Genomic DNA, 17,500 nt, shown 5'->3' on the forward strand with positions numbered 1-17,500 from the left:
ATCATCCATAGTATTAGGCTCCTAGGGTACTGTATGGGGGCTCGTGGTGATTTAGTGAGCCTAATAGACAGAGGCTCTCCTTAATGAGAACAGAGAGATTACACCGGTCTCATGTGGACCCATTTAAATAAATCAAAGGCATTATGACGATTTCATGTTATTCCATCGTATGGATTTGGGAAGGCTAGGAGGATTTTGAGCATGTTTTTGATATATGATCCAGTTCTTATCCGTAGGACCATATGCAGGCAGGGAGTTTCTTGACTTCATGTTTAGCAAATATATCACAAGTAGCTGATTTTAATTTTTTCTGAGCAGTTTGTACCCCATTGGCGGTTCAACTTCCCTGGGATATTAGTAGCAGTGAGATAAACTCCAGGGCCGACCAGAGCCTCTTCAGGGAGCACTGTTTCAGAACCAAAGCCAAAATACATCATTTACTGCATGCCATTACTCCTAAGTATCTCCTCTTACCTTCAGGAACACACTGTTCCCATCACATCATGTTCCGTGTGCTCAGTCTCACCAGTCGGAGTTGTTCCAGGGGCAGATTAAATACATATTTTAAGCACTTATGTTTTAAACACACATATACACTCTCAAGACAGCGCTTATATAAACGTTCTTTCGCTCCTTTCAGACACAAACATACATGCCAGCGCTAACTGATACAGTCAGTCAGACATGCTTATGCCCACCGCTACACGCAAGGTTGCGCACACACACATGCGTGGACACACACACACACCTACCCCCCCCCCACACACACACACACACACACATGCATGCCTATATAAACATGCAGACATGCTAAAACACAACTCTTAGTCCACCACACACACATACACACACACACACACACACACACACACACACACACACATACACACACACACACACACACACACACACACACACACACACATGCCCACACCTACCCACTTACCCACAAACACACACACATGCACACCCACTGGTGGTGTGTTGCCGGTGTTGGCTGCGCTCTCCTGCAGAGCCATGCAGCGCTGTGTGCTGGTTGATGAAAGCTCCAGGCAGAGCCTCCATCTAATCCTCTTGGGCACGGGCGAATTTAGGGCAAGCCCGATTAGTGCCGGCCCCACACACGTTTATCAGGCCCCGAGATGGAGAGAGAGAGAGAGAGAGAGAGAGAGAGAGAGAGGAAGTGGGAGAGAGAGAGGGGGAAGAGGAAGAGGAAGTGATAGAGAGAGGGGGAGTCACAGAAACCAGGCAGATTTGGGGGGAGGAAGGGGAAGATAAACAGGTGCGATTCGAGGTGGTTCAATGGCTATGCTAGCTACCCTTGCTCACCACACACACACACACACACACACACACACACACACACACATATACACACACCCATATATACACACACCTCTCTCTTCTCTCTCTCTCACACACACACACACACACACACACACACACACACATATACACACACACCCTCTCTCTCTTTCTCTCTCTCACACACACATGCTCTACACACACACACACACACACACACACACACACCTCAGCACACTCACCTCTGCCTGTCTTTTCTTTCTTTCGTTTTTTTCCCCTCCGTTTCTTGCTTCTCCCTCGCTCCCCCTGGGCCTAATGCCTAGTAATCCCCTGACATCTAGGGGGGTCACTAACTGGCCCTCTGAGGGCGGAATTCAAAGGAAGCTGACACGGTGTCACGGCCAAGCGCCTTTGAAGTCCCCCGCGCTAAAGGCCTAGCGTAGCGCACAGGGGTGTGCAGGAGAGGGGCATATGCTGGACACAGCACAGGCTTAGCACAATGCTAGTTAGCAGCACGAACCAGCTCTTTCAGGTGAGGCTATCAGAACATATTTTGCTGTATGTACTATGTACTGCAGCAAAATATGTATCCAGCATTGTAGGGAAACTAGAGGAAGAAAGTATTCTGAAGAATTGGGTCTGCTTTTTTCATGAAGATCAAGGAGTGCACGATCAAGGAGCAACATCATGTTTTTCAAAGGGAATGTCTTTATGAATGAAGCAGTGAAACTACAAACTCTCTCTCTCTCTCTCTCTCTCTCTCTCTCTTTCCCTGACACACACACACACACACACACACACACACACACACACACACACACACACACACTCATACAGACACACACACACAACACACACACACATACACATTATCATCACACACACACACACACACACACACACACACCTCCCTCTGTCTCCCACAAATGCAGGATGTATCCCAGTGCTTACCCCCAGTCATCAATCAGTGGGTAAACAATGCTTTTCACCATGACAATGAGAGGGGTTAACCAAAAACACTCACAACATGAAACCCAATGAGGGTTCTTCTCCTTCTTCCTTCTCTTCTTCCATCTCTCTCCCTCTACATCCCTCTCTCATATCATCACTCTTGCAATTGCACATGCTCTCAGTGGTGTAGCCTACGCACACACAAGACACGCCACACTGATCACACACACAGGAACGTACGTGGAGAACAAAGTAGCACAAATGAGTACTGAAGAGGCTTTAGGAGTGATGAGAGGGACTATGTGAGAGAGAGAGAGAGGGATACAGAGAGAGATAGAGAGAGTGAGAGAGAGAGAGAGAGTGAAAGAGAGTGAGAGTAGCCTATTATATGATGACTTTTAGAATAGGGACAGAAAGGCAGCCACTGCTAAGCTGATGACGTGGAATAGTGTCTGGTCCCAGCTGTGGTGAACCGTAGTGTCCTCGGCCATATGGGTTTCCTATAAATTACATGTTGTGCTACTGGTTGGGCTCATAGGCGGCCTGTGTGTGTATATGTTTGACAGTAAGGGCAGGAGACAGAATGTGTGTATGTGTGTGTGTGTGTGTGTTTTGTGTGTATTTTGGTTGGGTGAATGCCTTGGAGGACAGGGGAGTACTAGTGAACCTCTGAACTGGAGCGTTGGTCTCTGAGCTCTATTGTGTCCTCATATCCATTGTGAAGACTTACAATAACTCCCACACTCCCACTAGGACCTGTGGAGGAGAGATGAACACCCCTCACAACACACACACACACACACACACACACACACACACACACACACACACATACACACACACACATATAGCTATCACACACACAATAACACACACACATACATTCACATTGAGCATCAATACATACGTGACACACACACACACATACACATTCTAAGACAAACACTCCACAGCCAGCTGTGTCCCGTCCTTCAGCAGGGTGTCCATGGAGAATGAAGGCTGTGTTTGCTTTGTGTGTGTGTGTGTTTGTGCGTGCATGCATGCGTGTGTTTGTGTGTGCATTTGTGTGTGTTTGTGTGCGTGTGTGCACTTGTGTGTGTGTGCGTGCATGCGTGTGTGCGTTTGTGTGTGTGTGTGTGTGTGTATGTGTGTGTGTGTGTGTGTGTGCATGTGTGCGTTCGTGCGTTTATGAGTGTGTGTGTTTGTGTGTGTGCATGTGTGAGCGCACATGTACAGTATATGCTTTTGTGTGCATACGTGCAAGACAAGTTATTGAAGAGTGTTGGCAGGAAGACACCTTGTGTGGAACAGTGAGAGACAGAGAAAGAGAGAGAGGGAGATGGAGAGAGAAACAAAGAGAAAGAGAGAAAGAGAGAGAGAGAAACAAAGAGAGAGAGAAAGAAAGAGCGAGAGAGCGACGCCCTTGAGAACTTGCTAGGGATTCTCTGCATTCAAACAACATGTCAGGTAAAATCAGTCAGTAACACAGGACACACTAAATGACACACTAAAACAGGACGTGGGTTAGGGTTAGGTGCCTTGAAATCCATGGTCGCAGCGCTGCCTTGAAGTCGACGGTGGGGGCTTAAAAACGCCATCAAGCGTGGGAGAACGTCACACTAAAACAGGACGTGCTCCATCATGAACAGTGGAAGACAGTAGTTTTGCTTACACTGAGAGCAGGGCTGAAAAGTGCACTAATAGGCGTTATTATGGCGTAAAAGCACGCCTTGTGATGAGCGCTGGGGAAGTGCCACAGGCGTCTTCTCAGAAAAACCAGGCACAAAGACTCACTCTCGCCCTCAGGCTAGTGCCTGGTTAAGTAATGCAGCTCCTGAAAAGGTTTCTCTGTATGTGTGTGCCTGTGTGTTGTGTGTTTTGTGTTGTGTGTGAGAGAGGGTGTGTGTGTTGTGTGTTGTGTGCATATGTGTATCCGGATGTGTGAGTGAGGGTGTATGTGTTGTGTGTATGTGCATACAGTGTGTGTGTGTGTGTGTGTGTGTGTGTGTGTGTGTGTGTGTGTGTGTGTGTGTGCGTGCATGTGTGTCGTGTGTGTGTGTGTTTCTGTATACATATTCTGCATGCACTGGTATGTGTGTTTCTAAACCCCCTTCTGATAAAATATGTGTGTCCGACATGAGATAAGGGACCCATCTACCAACTATCCATCAGCCCATCCCCCCCATCCGTCTCTGTCACCAAGCGGCTCATCAAAGCCCACAGAGGAGCAGACATGACGTCTCTATCTGTTCTCCATCACACACCCACACACCCCACTCAACTCCTCTTCCTCCACTCCCATCCCCTGCAACAGGGCAGGATGGGCACCCTTGACCCCTTTTGGATGGGTAGTGTGTGTGTGTGTGTGTGTGTGTGTGTGTGTGTGTGTGTGTGTGTGACCCTCAGACTGACGGACGATGAGATGAGATGAGCGTTTCCTGGTGTCATTTATCAAAAACTGAGTTTAGGTTATCGCTGAGTGTGTGTGGAAGGATTCATGGTTGGGTGCAATTACTATCTCTCTCTGTGTGTGTGTGTGTGTGTGTGTGTGTGTGTCTGTGTGTGGGAGAGAGACAGAGATAGGGAGAGATGATATATGTCCGTGTATTTAGGGCAGTATCTGTGTTCTTTTTTACATGAGTGAGAAATGCAGACAGAGGATGACGGGATGTTTGTGTGTGTATGTCTGTCTTTATATTTGTCTGTGTGTGTGTGTGTGTGTGTGCGTGTGTGTGTGTGTGTGTGCGTGTGTGTGTGTGTGTGTGTGTGTGTGTCTGTATGTATGTCAGAGAACGCTTGTTAGAAAGAGACGACAGCAGTGTTTGTGTCTCACGGATGGTGTTTGACAGCGCTAATGTTAGCCTGGAGGTCTAGAAGGGTCCCCGGTGGGGGTGGGGGGTGCATAGTGCCTCCTGGCCCCCACTGAGCTGTCTCCTCACTGGGGACAGACCTGCAGAGATGGGGCAGCGCTGGCTGGAGCACCAGCAGGCCTGTCAGAGCTGAGCAAGAGGGACAGAGGAGACACCGGGCCAACGGGCCTGTCTGCTGATATTTAGCATGTAGCATGGACAGAGAGGGAGAGAGAGAAAGAGAGAGGGATGGAGAGGAGGAGAGAGAGAGGGGTGGAGAGAGAGAAAAGGATGGAGAGAGTTGAGGACAGAGAGAAAGGGATGGAGAGAGTTGGAGAGAGAGGGATTGATAGTTGGAGAAAGAGAGAGAGGGATGGAGAGAAAATGATTGAGGATAGGAGAAAGAGAGAGAGAGAGAGATTGAGAGTGGAGGGTTGGACGGAGGGGTGGAGAGAAAGAGTGATGAGAGAAGACAGCGAGACGGTGAGGTGGGGCAGCGAGACGTTGAGGTGGGGCAGTGGTGTGTGTGTGTGGAACAGACAGCTGCCATACTATTTCTCTTACTCTCTGTCAGAGGCAGTGTGGTTAATGGGGTTCACGTCCACAACCAACTCTCTCTCACACACACACACACACACACACACACACACACACACACACACACACATACACACACAGAGGAAAAGCCTGCTGGGTGTTTTTGTGTACAAATGCAGACCCTCCCTTTTGGATGCACATTACCAATAAACACTGACTCTCCTACCAAGCGCTCCCTCTGGCCGTTTGAGTTGAGCGAAGAGCTCTGTCCATACACACACACGCACACACACACACACACACACACACACACACACACACACACACACACACACACACACACACACACACACACACACACACACACAGGCATCTGCTTGACGGGAATGTGAAGTGACTTCTGATGTTCACCAGACCGGTGACAGTCACCCCCCGCCCCTGAGCTCTGGCCATGATGAAAATGGAATCATTTCAACGGTGCAAGGAATGGCTTTTACCCACAACATTGACTAGCTAGATTCCCTTTTCCAGGGGCGGAAACGGCATGTTTTACACATAACGTTCAAATGGTTCACTTCACTTTGACCCGCCGTTGAGGGAGTTTTAGCTTCGAGTAAGACGCGTTGGATAAGAAAGGGAGGATTTATTTTCCCGTCTAAGATGGATGTCTCTAAATGTTCCGCCCGTATCACCTTATGAATTGTGCTCTTTTTGACCTGGCATTTTGCCTATAATGAATAATGGGCTTTCATTGGGTGGGTGCATAGCCAAGAGGCAGTCCATCAGTCTTGATGAAAATGGATTTTGTGTTTAACCCCATGCTTGGCACACAGAATAGCAGATGGGGGTAGTGCTTGCACTTTTGGAAATGTTCCATGAGTTTGACAGTTTCAGGAGAGATCCGGTAATTCCTGATAGAATTACGTATCAGTCAGTGCTGCTTCTTGCGATAATAGGCTTGGACAAAGATTGATGTCGAAGTAAATAGATTTAGTGATTTTAGGCCTCAACTACCATCCCAGATCTCGATGTGAAATACAGTTAGGGTTGATGTTTACCTTCAAGACAGGAGGTAGTGAAGAAGGCTTGGAATCAGCTTGCCAGTTTGGAGAGCTCTGTCCTGATTGGCTGTTTGACCCTGCCTGATTCATGGGCCATTGATGTTCAATAGGTCAGACTGCCAAGTCCTATCTCAGCACAAGAAGGGTTGGGAGTGTTGTAAGTGGCATTTCAACCCAATTTCTTTCTCTTTTCTTTAAATGCTGAGATAGCTGAACCTCTTTCTCAGCATACCAAATCACGGATCACATTGGGAATACCCAAGCAGCAGTGGCAAAAGTGAAACTCAAACGTTCAGACCATAATAATTTGATTGATAACACACGTCACTAGCAATTCATTCATTGCCAAGTAATGTTCAGAGAAACGTCCCACCCCTATCAAGACTTTTCCTGTTTTGATTTGTCAGAATGTCTGAAGTGTTATTAAGGATACATCAAACTGACACCGATGGGCCAGGTGTCACGATCTGAAAGTTGAACGTGCTGAAGTTAAACGCTCAGCTCCCATGTCACTAGCGTAACGCGGGCAGTATTTTGTCACCCGGCTGTCTTTATCACTCATTCTCAAAAAACCTTTAATCCTTGGCAAACGAAATCATTCGAAAATAGGAAAATGGGGAAACCAGTAACACCGACTACAGCCTGTCCTCCCCAATCTGTGACCTTATTCCTCTAATCACTAGATGCTGACCAGATAGTGGAATGGTCTCTGTGTCCAGGGTTTTTTTTACTGCTGAGACCTCTCTTCTCTGACACCCTGACTGATCACCTCTCTCCCAACCACAATCTACCCAAAGCCTAGTCTAAGCACTGTGTGAAAAGTGCAGTGATAGGAGATAGTAGCAGGAAATCATTACACTGAATAGGCTTGAGGTGAATTGAGGGCAAGTCAGCGCATTATAAGGGCAATTTCACATTAAGGTTCCTTTTCTTTAACCCCTTCAACGCTCATGTAGGCTAAAGCTTTAGAGTATTTTGATTGCACAGCTCGGGGGCCAGTGGAAGCCATTTTTGGTTGGCTTTGTTTGGATATGCACCACTGACACAGTTCTGAGTCAAAGCAGGTGTGGGGAGTAATTAGGCCCACAGACTACAAAGCACAAATAAACAGAGGCAGTAATTAGAGCAGAAATCAGAGGGATTCCTCTCTGAGCAGGATCTCCTCCTCTGCTCTCCTCCCCGCCTCTTCTCACCTCTCAGGTGAGGGCCACTCGGTGATTGACACCTCCTGCTTTTCGTCTGCATAACGCTGCAGTCTACGAGTGCTCGGCCTCCCTTCCCAAGAGTGCATCCCCACCCCTCTCCTCCACTCGCTTTCCTAATACTCCGATTCCCAGCGTCCCTCAGCAGTCAGCTCCAATCTGTGTTCACCGAGGCGGCGCCCACATTTGCCTTTGTGTGGCCATGCAGTCAGCAATCAGTGTGGGATAACTCACCAAAGAGGGAGGGAGGGAGGAGAGAGAGAGAGAGAGAGAATAAATAAGCAATAGGGTTTGAAAGAAAAGAAGCCTTGTTGTTGAGGGTAGCATTTCAAAATGAAAGCAATGTTTTGAAGTAATCAACAGTTTTCAAACAAACAATAGCACTTTGAGATCAATAAGTGTTCTGATGCAAGCAAAACTAATTCAGCGGGGAAAGTATGCAATACCAAATGGTAACTTTTGGAATTAATTAAAGAACATTTTAGCAGCAGTGTTTTGCAATAGGGGAGCTGTCATGGAAGCAGCATTACGTACCACATACAGGCCAAAGTGTTCACGGAGGGTCTTACAGTTTTTTCTGAATGCTTAAACACATTTTTTGTAACTATGGCTTTTTTTGCAAAACTCTACACACAAATGGCAAAACACACTTTGCACAACTGTAGGCAAACACCAAGCTTTGCAATGGCTATTATTTACACTATTTTGCCAACTCTCTGGCACACTTTTCTCATGTGAAAACTGTTTTAGATAATTAGTTCACTTTGCAATCAGCCTAAGCACTATAAATAAGCCACAGGTAATGTACAATGGGTGCGATGGAGTGAGCAGGAAGAGTGAGAAGAGAAAAAAACAGACAAAAACAGTCTACATGTGGGGATATTGTCATGTCAGGCCTGGATCGTCATTCCAGAATATATTTTTCCGTGCCTTGACTAGGACATTGCATGTGATGTAGACAGAATTTTGAGAGAGACGACCGATGTAGACTGATTTTGTTTTGTCTCAGGAAATGCTATTTTGTGTTTTGACTTGGAAAACACACTTGTGTTTGTTTTGATGTGTGTAAATAAACACTAGTACTTGAAGTTGGGATCCCTGTATGTTTACAGAACTATGACAAAAGTATGACCTCAAACTGACATAGTCTACCTTGTGCACAGAGAAAGCTAAAGCCAGATGTGTTTTTATTCATACCATCAGTGTGTTGTTGGCACATTGTGTGCTTACTATTGTGATGGCTTGTGTTTACTGTTAGATAATGAAAACACCATTTTTTTAAGGTGTGAAGAGTTAAGCAAGGTGTGTTAGCTTTGCAAGAGAACTACAATGTTTTGCTGATTGGGTGAGAGGTTTTGCCATTTGTGTGTAGAGTTTTGCAAAAAAAGCCATAGTTACAAAAATCTGCTTAAGCAATCAGAAAAAACTGTAATTGTACCTGCGGTCATTTCCTGATGCCGCCCCAGCTTTCTCTCCCACTCGCGTCCTATTCACAGTCCTCAGAATAAAACCCAAAAATACATGTAATAAACAAACAATGCTTTGAATGAATTTTTAGCACTTTCAAGTCATCAATTGCATTTTGCCATAAGCAACAGCATTCTGAGGTGAGCCATTGCATTGCAGAAATAATGAGGAGCAGTTGGACATAGCCATAGCAGTGTTCTGAAGTGAGCGTGAGCATTTTAAAGTAAACAATGTTCTGAAGTAAGGGTTATGTATAGTACAGGATGAGAGATACTTTGTGAAACACCTCCCTCCTAAACCCAACCTTCGAAATCAGATTTTCTCGCGAGATCTCTTCCTCCTTCTCTCTTCCTCTCTTCATCCCTCTCTCTTCATCCCTCCCTCCCTCTCTCTCTGTCCCTCACACGTTGCTCATTCATGTTTAATGGGCTCGGGGTGAATGAATGATTCATGTGTTGAGTGGCTCTGGGTTTGGCAGCTTCCTGGGCCATGGCAGAGGGGTAGAGAGAGGGAGAGAGAGAGGGATAGAGAGAGAGAGATGGAAAGAAGGAAAGAGAGAGTCAGTGGCAGTCAGGCTTCACAGAGCTGCCAGAGCAACGGGGATCATCACATACACACACACACACACACACATACACACACACACACACACACACACACACACACACACACACACACACACACACACACACACACACACACACACACACACACACACACACACACACACACACACACACACAACCCTTCTCATGAAAACAGGTGAGGAGTCATCACACTCCTCTCTACTGTGATATCAGTGAGTGAGTGAATCTCACTATCTACGTATGCAAAGAGCATGTGTGTACATAAAATGTATGTGCAGAATGAAGAGGAGTGTGTGTGTTTGTGTGTGTGTGTGTGTATATGTGTTTGTTTGTTTGTGCGTGTGTGAGAGAGAGAGTGTGTGTGTTTGCTAAACAAACATTGGAGGGTGCTTAGGGTTTTGGGGGGCTAATTGTCTTTAACTTCACCCGCTGTGCTTCTCAGTAAGAGCCTTAAAGAGCCCTTTGTTTGTCTTCCAGTCCTTTTTTATATCGCTCTTTCTCTCTCTATCTCCCTTTCTGTTCTGTTTTTCTCTGTTTGATTCTGTCTCTCTCTCCATTTCATGCTTGCTCTCATCCTCTTTTTTCTTTTTTTACTCTCCGCCCCTTTTCTGTCACTCTCTCTATTTCATATCTACCTGCTATCTCTTTGTCCCTCCTCCTCTCTCTCTCTCTCTCTCTCTCTCTCTCTCTCCGTCCCTCCTTCTTTCGTCTTTGCTCTTGATTGGTGGGCGGAGTCAGGTTGCGGGGTGTGTCGTCAGGTTGTGGCGGGGTGCAGATGGTGGACCTCCAGGAAGTCATGCGTCGTGCATCCACCCGGGAAGGGGAGGAATATTCCTGGAGGGAGAGAGAGAAGGGGGAGGGAGGGAGGGAGGGATGGGAGAGGAGAGGAGAGGAGAGGAGAAGAGAAATGTGTGGAGGAAGGACATTTCTCCAGACCTTCCCCCAGGGGTCAGTGTCACAATCCGTCTGCGTCGGGCCAGAGCATCTGGTGCCTTGTCAGTCATTTGGAACGACAGACGTGGCGGAGGAGTCGGGCGCAGGAAGGAGGGGAACGTGTGTGTGTGTGTGTGTGTGTGTGTGTGTGTGTTTGGGGGGCTCTTTGGCATCCCCTGAAGCGCAGATGGAGAGACCAGAAGAGAAGGACGAGAAGGATTTTTTGGACAAGAAGACAGCCACAGAACAGACCTCTCTCATCTCTCGTCCTGTAGCACATCACACACAATCACACACAATCTCACACATGCACGCGCACACACACACAAACGCACAAACATGCCATACACAAACAGTTTTCTCTCCCCTTCCCTCGCAAGGCGAGTCTCTCAGCCACTCCGCTGTCATTTGAAGATCTGCAGATGTGGAAGTAACCATCACTTTCTGTGAGCGAGATGTGTTTTTAGACTAGCGCGGAACCCAAAATGGCAGGCCTGTAAAGACCGGTTTCGTAGGGAACCGGCGTGTCACGTCGTTTCAAGTTTCACATCCCCAACGGTGCCGTCACCGTTTTTGCTGGTAATCCCCCACATCCCGAGAAGCCAGTCCCCCAAAAAAAGGACAAAAAAAAAGAAAGAAAAAGAAAAGAAAAGAAAAGGTGTCTCTCCTGGCGCCGCTGCTGAGAGTGACTCTAATCTGCAGGGGCTCCAGGGACTCTCCTTCACAAGCCCATCTGAGGCAGCGTCACACTCGCACTCTCCCCACAAACACTCTCCATTCCCAGCCCCCTCCCCAAAAAAGGCAATTTGCATGTCCTCAGACAAGTGTGGGGGAATCGAATGAACGAGTGATGCAGAGAGAGAATGCAAAAGAGTGAGAGAGAGAGAGAGAAGAGCTTCTTTGCATAGGAGACATCCATAATCTCCAGTGGCTGACGACAGGCCGCAGCAGAGTCCATGTGAGGCACCATTCTCCTCCTCCTCCTCCTCCTCCTCCCTCTGTTCTGCTCCTCTTCAGCAGCATCTGGATGAATCCCACATTGTGTACAGCTAAATGACTCTCCCGCACCAGCCCGATGCCTAATAATCCATGTAATATCGCTGTAACCAGGGACGGATTGATGAGCCTCTCCTAATTACCAAATGCAAATGACGCCGTGAATCATGCAAACCAGTATTTCAACATCAACCACTGAGGATGCTCGGAGTCTGCTGTTTGTGTGGCTTTGAGACGCTAACAGACGCACTAGCTGTTTTGTGCTGTAGGGCATGATGCAGGTATTAGTGTGGTGTTAGTCAGAGTGCACAGGCCACAGGATCTATGGGGAGCAGCACAGACATTAGCGCTCTGGGGTTGTATAATCTGATTAATCGTTTGGGCATTATAGGTACATTAACCCCTGCTTGTCAGCAACACACATTACTGAGTTATCAAGGCACCGGGATTAAGTGAATGTATACACATGCTTTAATTCATACACACACACACACACACACACACACACACACACTGTACTGAGAGTGAGGTCATCACAACACCCAGCTGTCCTCTTCATTGTAAGCAGCTGCGACTAACACTTACGCATAGATACACACACACACATACACACACACACTTGAGAAATACATTTCCTTTTAATATTTTAACAATGCTCCCTTGTTTATAGGAAGGGCCAGGCAATTCAGAGCCCTGTTTTATCATGCTGTGGTGGATAAGAAGTGGTCAAAGAAAAGAAAGCCTTGGGGCCTCACTCCTGGGAGGAGAGTGTGGAGGACACAGGGAGAGGGAGAGAGAGAGAGAGAGAGAGAGAGAGGGGGACAGAAAGAGATTAAGTAAGGGTCATTAATCGGGTCACATGCACCAGAAAACCATGTGGCAAAGGGTCTGTGTTGGTGGGATGATCTTACACACATGCATACACACACACACACACACACACACACGCACGCACACATGCACATACAGACACACACACACAGAAGAAAATTGTAATTACTGATTTATGCAACACTGTGGGGTCACTGCACACACAGACAAGGAGACCACCCTCACTAAGCTATGTGTCAATCTGACAGCTACTCCCCCAAGAGGCCGCCCAACAAATTAACTGATTGGAGGTCAGTGGTTACATGCTGCAAAAACAGGGGAGCGACTCCTCCTCAGTCGATTTACTGGTGTGGGGTCAGTGCTGAGATTTGAGGAAAGGTCACTGGTAGCCATTTACTACCTTCTGTCTGTCCTTACAGCTCTCCACGGTCACCATCTCTGTCTTTGTTCCTTCCTGCAATACACACACACACACACACACACACACACACACACACGCGCACACACACACACACACACACACACACACACACACACACACACACACACACACACACACAGACAGACTTATACTCACACACATACACACAAAGACACACATGTATGTGTGCCCACTCTCTTCATACACACACACACACACACACACACACACATACACCATTTTGAAGTAACACTTGCCCTCCACAGGACTCTTACAATGTCCTTCCGGTAATCAGTGAAGAGTCACCCTCTCTGATCATACATCTCTCTCACACATTCTGTCCTTCTCTTGCTCGCTCATTCTCCTCAACAGTCCTATAAACGAGGAGGCTCTATCCCCCACCCTCACACTCTCACACACACACTCTCTCACTCACTCACTCACACACACACACACACACACACACACATGTGTACACACCCACACACCCTATCTCTCTATCCCCATCTGTGTGCTGTGTTTTGTCTTGGTGTGCCGTGTGGGCTGTGTGAAAGAGAGAGGAGCTGGACAGATGAGGGTGACGGAGGTGAGGAGGCTCAGATTGACTGGAGGAGGTGTGTAGCAGAGGTGTTGGAGAGAGAGAGAGAGAGCTACGCTAAGTGACATGAGTAATTTCCCAAAAGGACCACCTGTGTCTGTTTGTGTGTGTGTGTGTGTGTGTGTGTGTGTGTGTGTGTGTGTGTGTGTGTGTGTGTCTGTTGTGTGTGTGTGTGTGTGTGTGTGTGTGTGTATGTGTGTGTGTGTACAGTATGTCTGTCTGTCTGTGTCTGTGTCTATGTGTATTTGCATGTGTGCCAGTGTGTGTGTGTGTGTGTATGTCTGTGTATGTCTGTGTCTGTCTGTGTCTGTGTCTGTGTCTGTTTCTATGTCTATTTGTATGTGTGCCAGTGTGTGTGTGTGTGTGTGTGTGTGTGTGTGTGTGTGTGTGTGTCAGTGTCTGTGTCGGTGTGTCTGTGTCTTTGTCTGTGTGTGTGTATGTGTGTGTGTGTGTGTGTGTGTGTCTGTGTAAGTGTCTGTGTGTATGAGTGCATATGTCTGCATACTCTTCCCATTAGCATGGCCGTCTCTTTAAGTAGCTTGCGGTATACATACAAATGATGTGTGTGTAAGAGGGAGGGCCTTTTAGGAAATGAAAAGGTAACGCATCAGCGAGGATGTTTGATTTGTTTGTCCTTGGACTTGTTTAGTGCCGCTTCATCAGTCTAAACATCATTAATAATCTATAAAAACAAAATCAAACACACACACACACACACACACACACAAACTCACACAGAGAGAGAGAGAGATAGAGAGACAGAGAGAGAGAAAACCTTGGCTTTATTATCTTAAATCTTAAATCTTATTGTGCACAGTATTTTTTTTTAGATTGTGGCTAAATGAGTTCAGAGTTCCATATGGTTTTATCTTAGTCTTTTTCAATCGCTAACAAGCGCTTACACATACTTCAGATACTTTTTTTAAACTCTTAACACAGACAATACAATACACAATTGGCCAAATGGATAATTTTCTTCTCATAACCAAATTTTGTTAAATATATACTAACTCTTCATTTCAAAACAGAGCACATCTTTCTCTGCACAAACTAACTTTACCAAAACACTGGAAATCTGACTCAAAATGAAATTATTCTGTCAAAGAATAACACTTGTTTTCACTTCACAAGGTACATGCAGTCAATCAAAGTACACCAGGTTTCAAAATACTGGCTATTGTTGACATTACAAAAACTGCATAGACTTTTATGTTTCAGTTGTACAGGTCTTTGCATGCAAAACATGCTATCCACTGTTTTTACACTAAATTTCTTGGTTGGGAACTGTATGTCCACATGTAATGTTCACATTCAAAAGCATTCCAGTAAAAAGCAAATCATTTTTTTTCCTTTACTGTTTACTACAGGAGGTACAGTAGAAATACTGTTTACAGTATGATAGAACAGAAAAAAGTTTTACAGTATTGCTTACAGTAAACAAAATATCCATGAAACACACAAGAGCATTCTGAACAAACAACAACTGCAAAAAGCCCAGATAAAAAATGCACCTGGGATAAAACCATTTGGTAGCAGAAGCAAAGGTTTTTATACTGTATCTAAGGTTTGGGATACTGTGTTTGCTATTGTGGGATGTTGTGTGTTAACATTTGTAAATACTACAAAAACAATCCATAGTTTTGTTGGGAGGTATAGCTTGTCTGTTAAGAAAATGTAAGCATTGTGGAAATGTGTTCACTGACTGCATATTGTGTGAAAACGACATTAAATGTGTGAATGGTATGGCCACAAAAGACAGATGCTGTGCAAATTGTGTTTAGAGTTTTGAAAATGTGACAACTGGTTAGACAAACGCTTGTTAGCGACTGAAAAAAACTGTAAGTCAAAGGCACGTGTTTAATGCAAGTGTGGTCAATGAGTTCAGGCAGACTTAAGAGGGAGCCCTCCACTCTGATGCATTGTTGGGCCATGCATTTGAGTGTATTGCAAATGCCTATTTAATGCCTCAGTAATAACGGCATTGCTTAATCACTGTTTGTTTATCTCTAAAGTGCTAGCCAGATTTAAATGTCCACACCGAATAGATAAGCTGGGAAGTGCTTACTAGAGCTTTGCTCAAGGCGAAAGCTTCCTGGAGTTACATACTCAACGTTTGTGATTTAATATTGTTTGAGGAATTTAAAGCTACTGTTTTGAGTATGCTAGTGTCCTCAGAGTCTGTCATCGATGATTATGCCTGTGCTATGACCAGCTAGGTCTCTCACAGATAGCAAGGATTGATTTGTTCCTGCCTTGTTCATTCCCTATGGGATATGGGACAAAGATCAAAGAAGTTACACAAACGCGTGTTCAGCTTTGTAGGATGTCAGTCTCCGAAATCTGTCATTATATGAAAGAAGTACTAGAGCTGTAGACATCTCAGTGAATTCTTTTGATCTCTAAACCCCCCTCTGTTCTCCTCCTGCAGGGTCACATGACGTCCTTGGTTCGCGGCAGCTTGGCGGCGTGTCCAACTTCAGCACCTTCCTTCTGGACCGCTCCACGGGAACACTGTACCTGGGAGCACAAGATGCCATTCTGGCCATCAACACCAGCAACCTTGGCCAGAAACCCCTGAAGGTCAGAGAGCACTGGTCGCTATAGTGACCCCATAGTGACCCCTTAGTGACTTCAGAAAAAAAGAGTTTATCCAATGAATGAATAAACACAGACAAAAAATGCATTCAACTTTATGCATTCAACAAAAAAGATGCTTATAGCAACAAAAGAAGATGAACATATTTCAGATTTTTTTGTCCGTTTGTATATGAAAGTCATACGATGGCAATCTTTGTAATTCTTCCCACATTTTTACCTCACAATTATATAATTTCATAGCCTGACGTAGCCAGACTTAATTCTAGTCAGAATTTGAGTCTGGTACTGCACCATTGGGATGTGATTATGGGATGTGTTTCAACCGATACAGGGGAAAAATGCCTCCACACACAATTGGGTAGACCTTAGACCTAACCAATCATAGCAGTGCAGTGTTGTATCAGTGTTGTTTTCTGTTCTTTTTGAAAGATATTGCGCTGTCAGTCTCTTGTACAACAGACACGATAGCGAAATTATAGCATCTAGCTTCTCTAGCGACAGTGTTTTTGTTGTAAATAAAATCAATCGATGCACGCTCAGGTTACGTGAATGACTAGACACCATTGCTCATATGTCCATCATTGTATAAAGCCTGCCCGTAAATTTAGGCTGGCTTCCAGGCTAATAATTTTATGTTTTCTGAAAAGATTAGAAGAAATATTTCCGAACATAACCACAAGATGAACACTAGATTGAGACTAGAGGATGTCTGGATTTGGATTTCCTCCCGATCCGTGCTCAAAATGTGTCCTTGTTTGCTGATTGGATTGGAGGATCTAATAATGGCTCAGATTGTATAAGTGATGACAGTGGTTCCCTTATTCCCCTGCCAGGTTGTATTTCTGGCATGTACACACACCTATGTTACTGTGTAACTACGCCGTGTTGCGTCCTGCTCAGCCAGTCATTCAGTAACCCGGCTGTAACAAAGGACACTCTATATTCTGCACACAGGAAACACAGGAACACAGGAAATGCATGCTTTTCCTCTATCGGAGAATTCTAGTGATAGACACACACACACGTACACACACACACACACACACACACACACACACACACACACACACACACGACACATAAGACAGCCATCCAAACAGATGATCGCACACACACACACACACACAGGCAGATACACACACACGCGCATACACACGTGCTCAG

General features: G+C 45.7%; 1 protein-coding gene across 1 annotated transcript in view; it reads left to right on the top strand.

Annotated features, from left to right (window-relative positions):
- Nucleotides 1-17,500, top strand: part of sema4f (sema domain, immunoglobulin domain (Ig), transmembrane domain (TM) and short cytoplasmic domain, (semaphorin) 4F) — a 67,238-nt gene that overhangs the window by 36,361 nt on the left and 13,377 nt on the right. Inside the window, exon 2 of the mRNA XM_048236670.1 lies at nucleotides 16,167-16,318. Within this exon, the coding sequence (XP_048092627.1) occupies nucleotides 16,167-16,318 (152 nt within the window). The remainder of the gene's footprint in view (nucleotides 1-16,166; nucleotides 16,319-17,500) is intronic.

This window comes from Alosa alosa, chromosome 24 (assembly GCF_017589495.1).
Source record: "Alosa alosa isolate M-15738 ecotype Scorff River chromosome 24, AALO_Geno_1.1, whole genome shotgun sequence".
Taxonomy (NCBI): Eukaryota; Metazoa; Chordata; class Actinopteri; order Clupeiformes; family Clupeidae; genus Alosa; species Alosa alosa.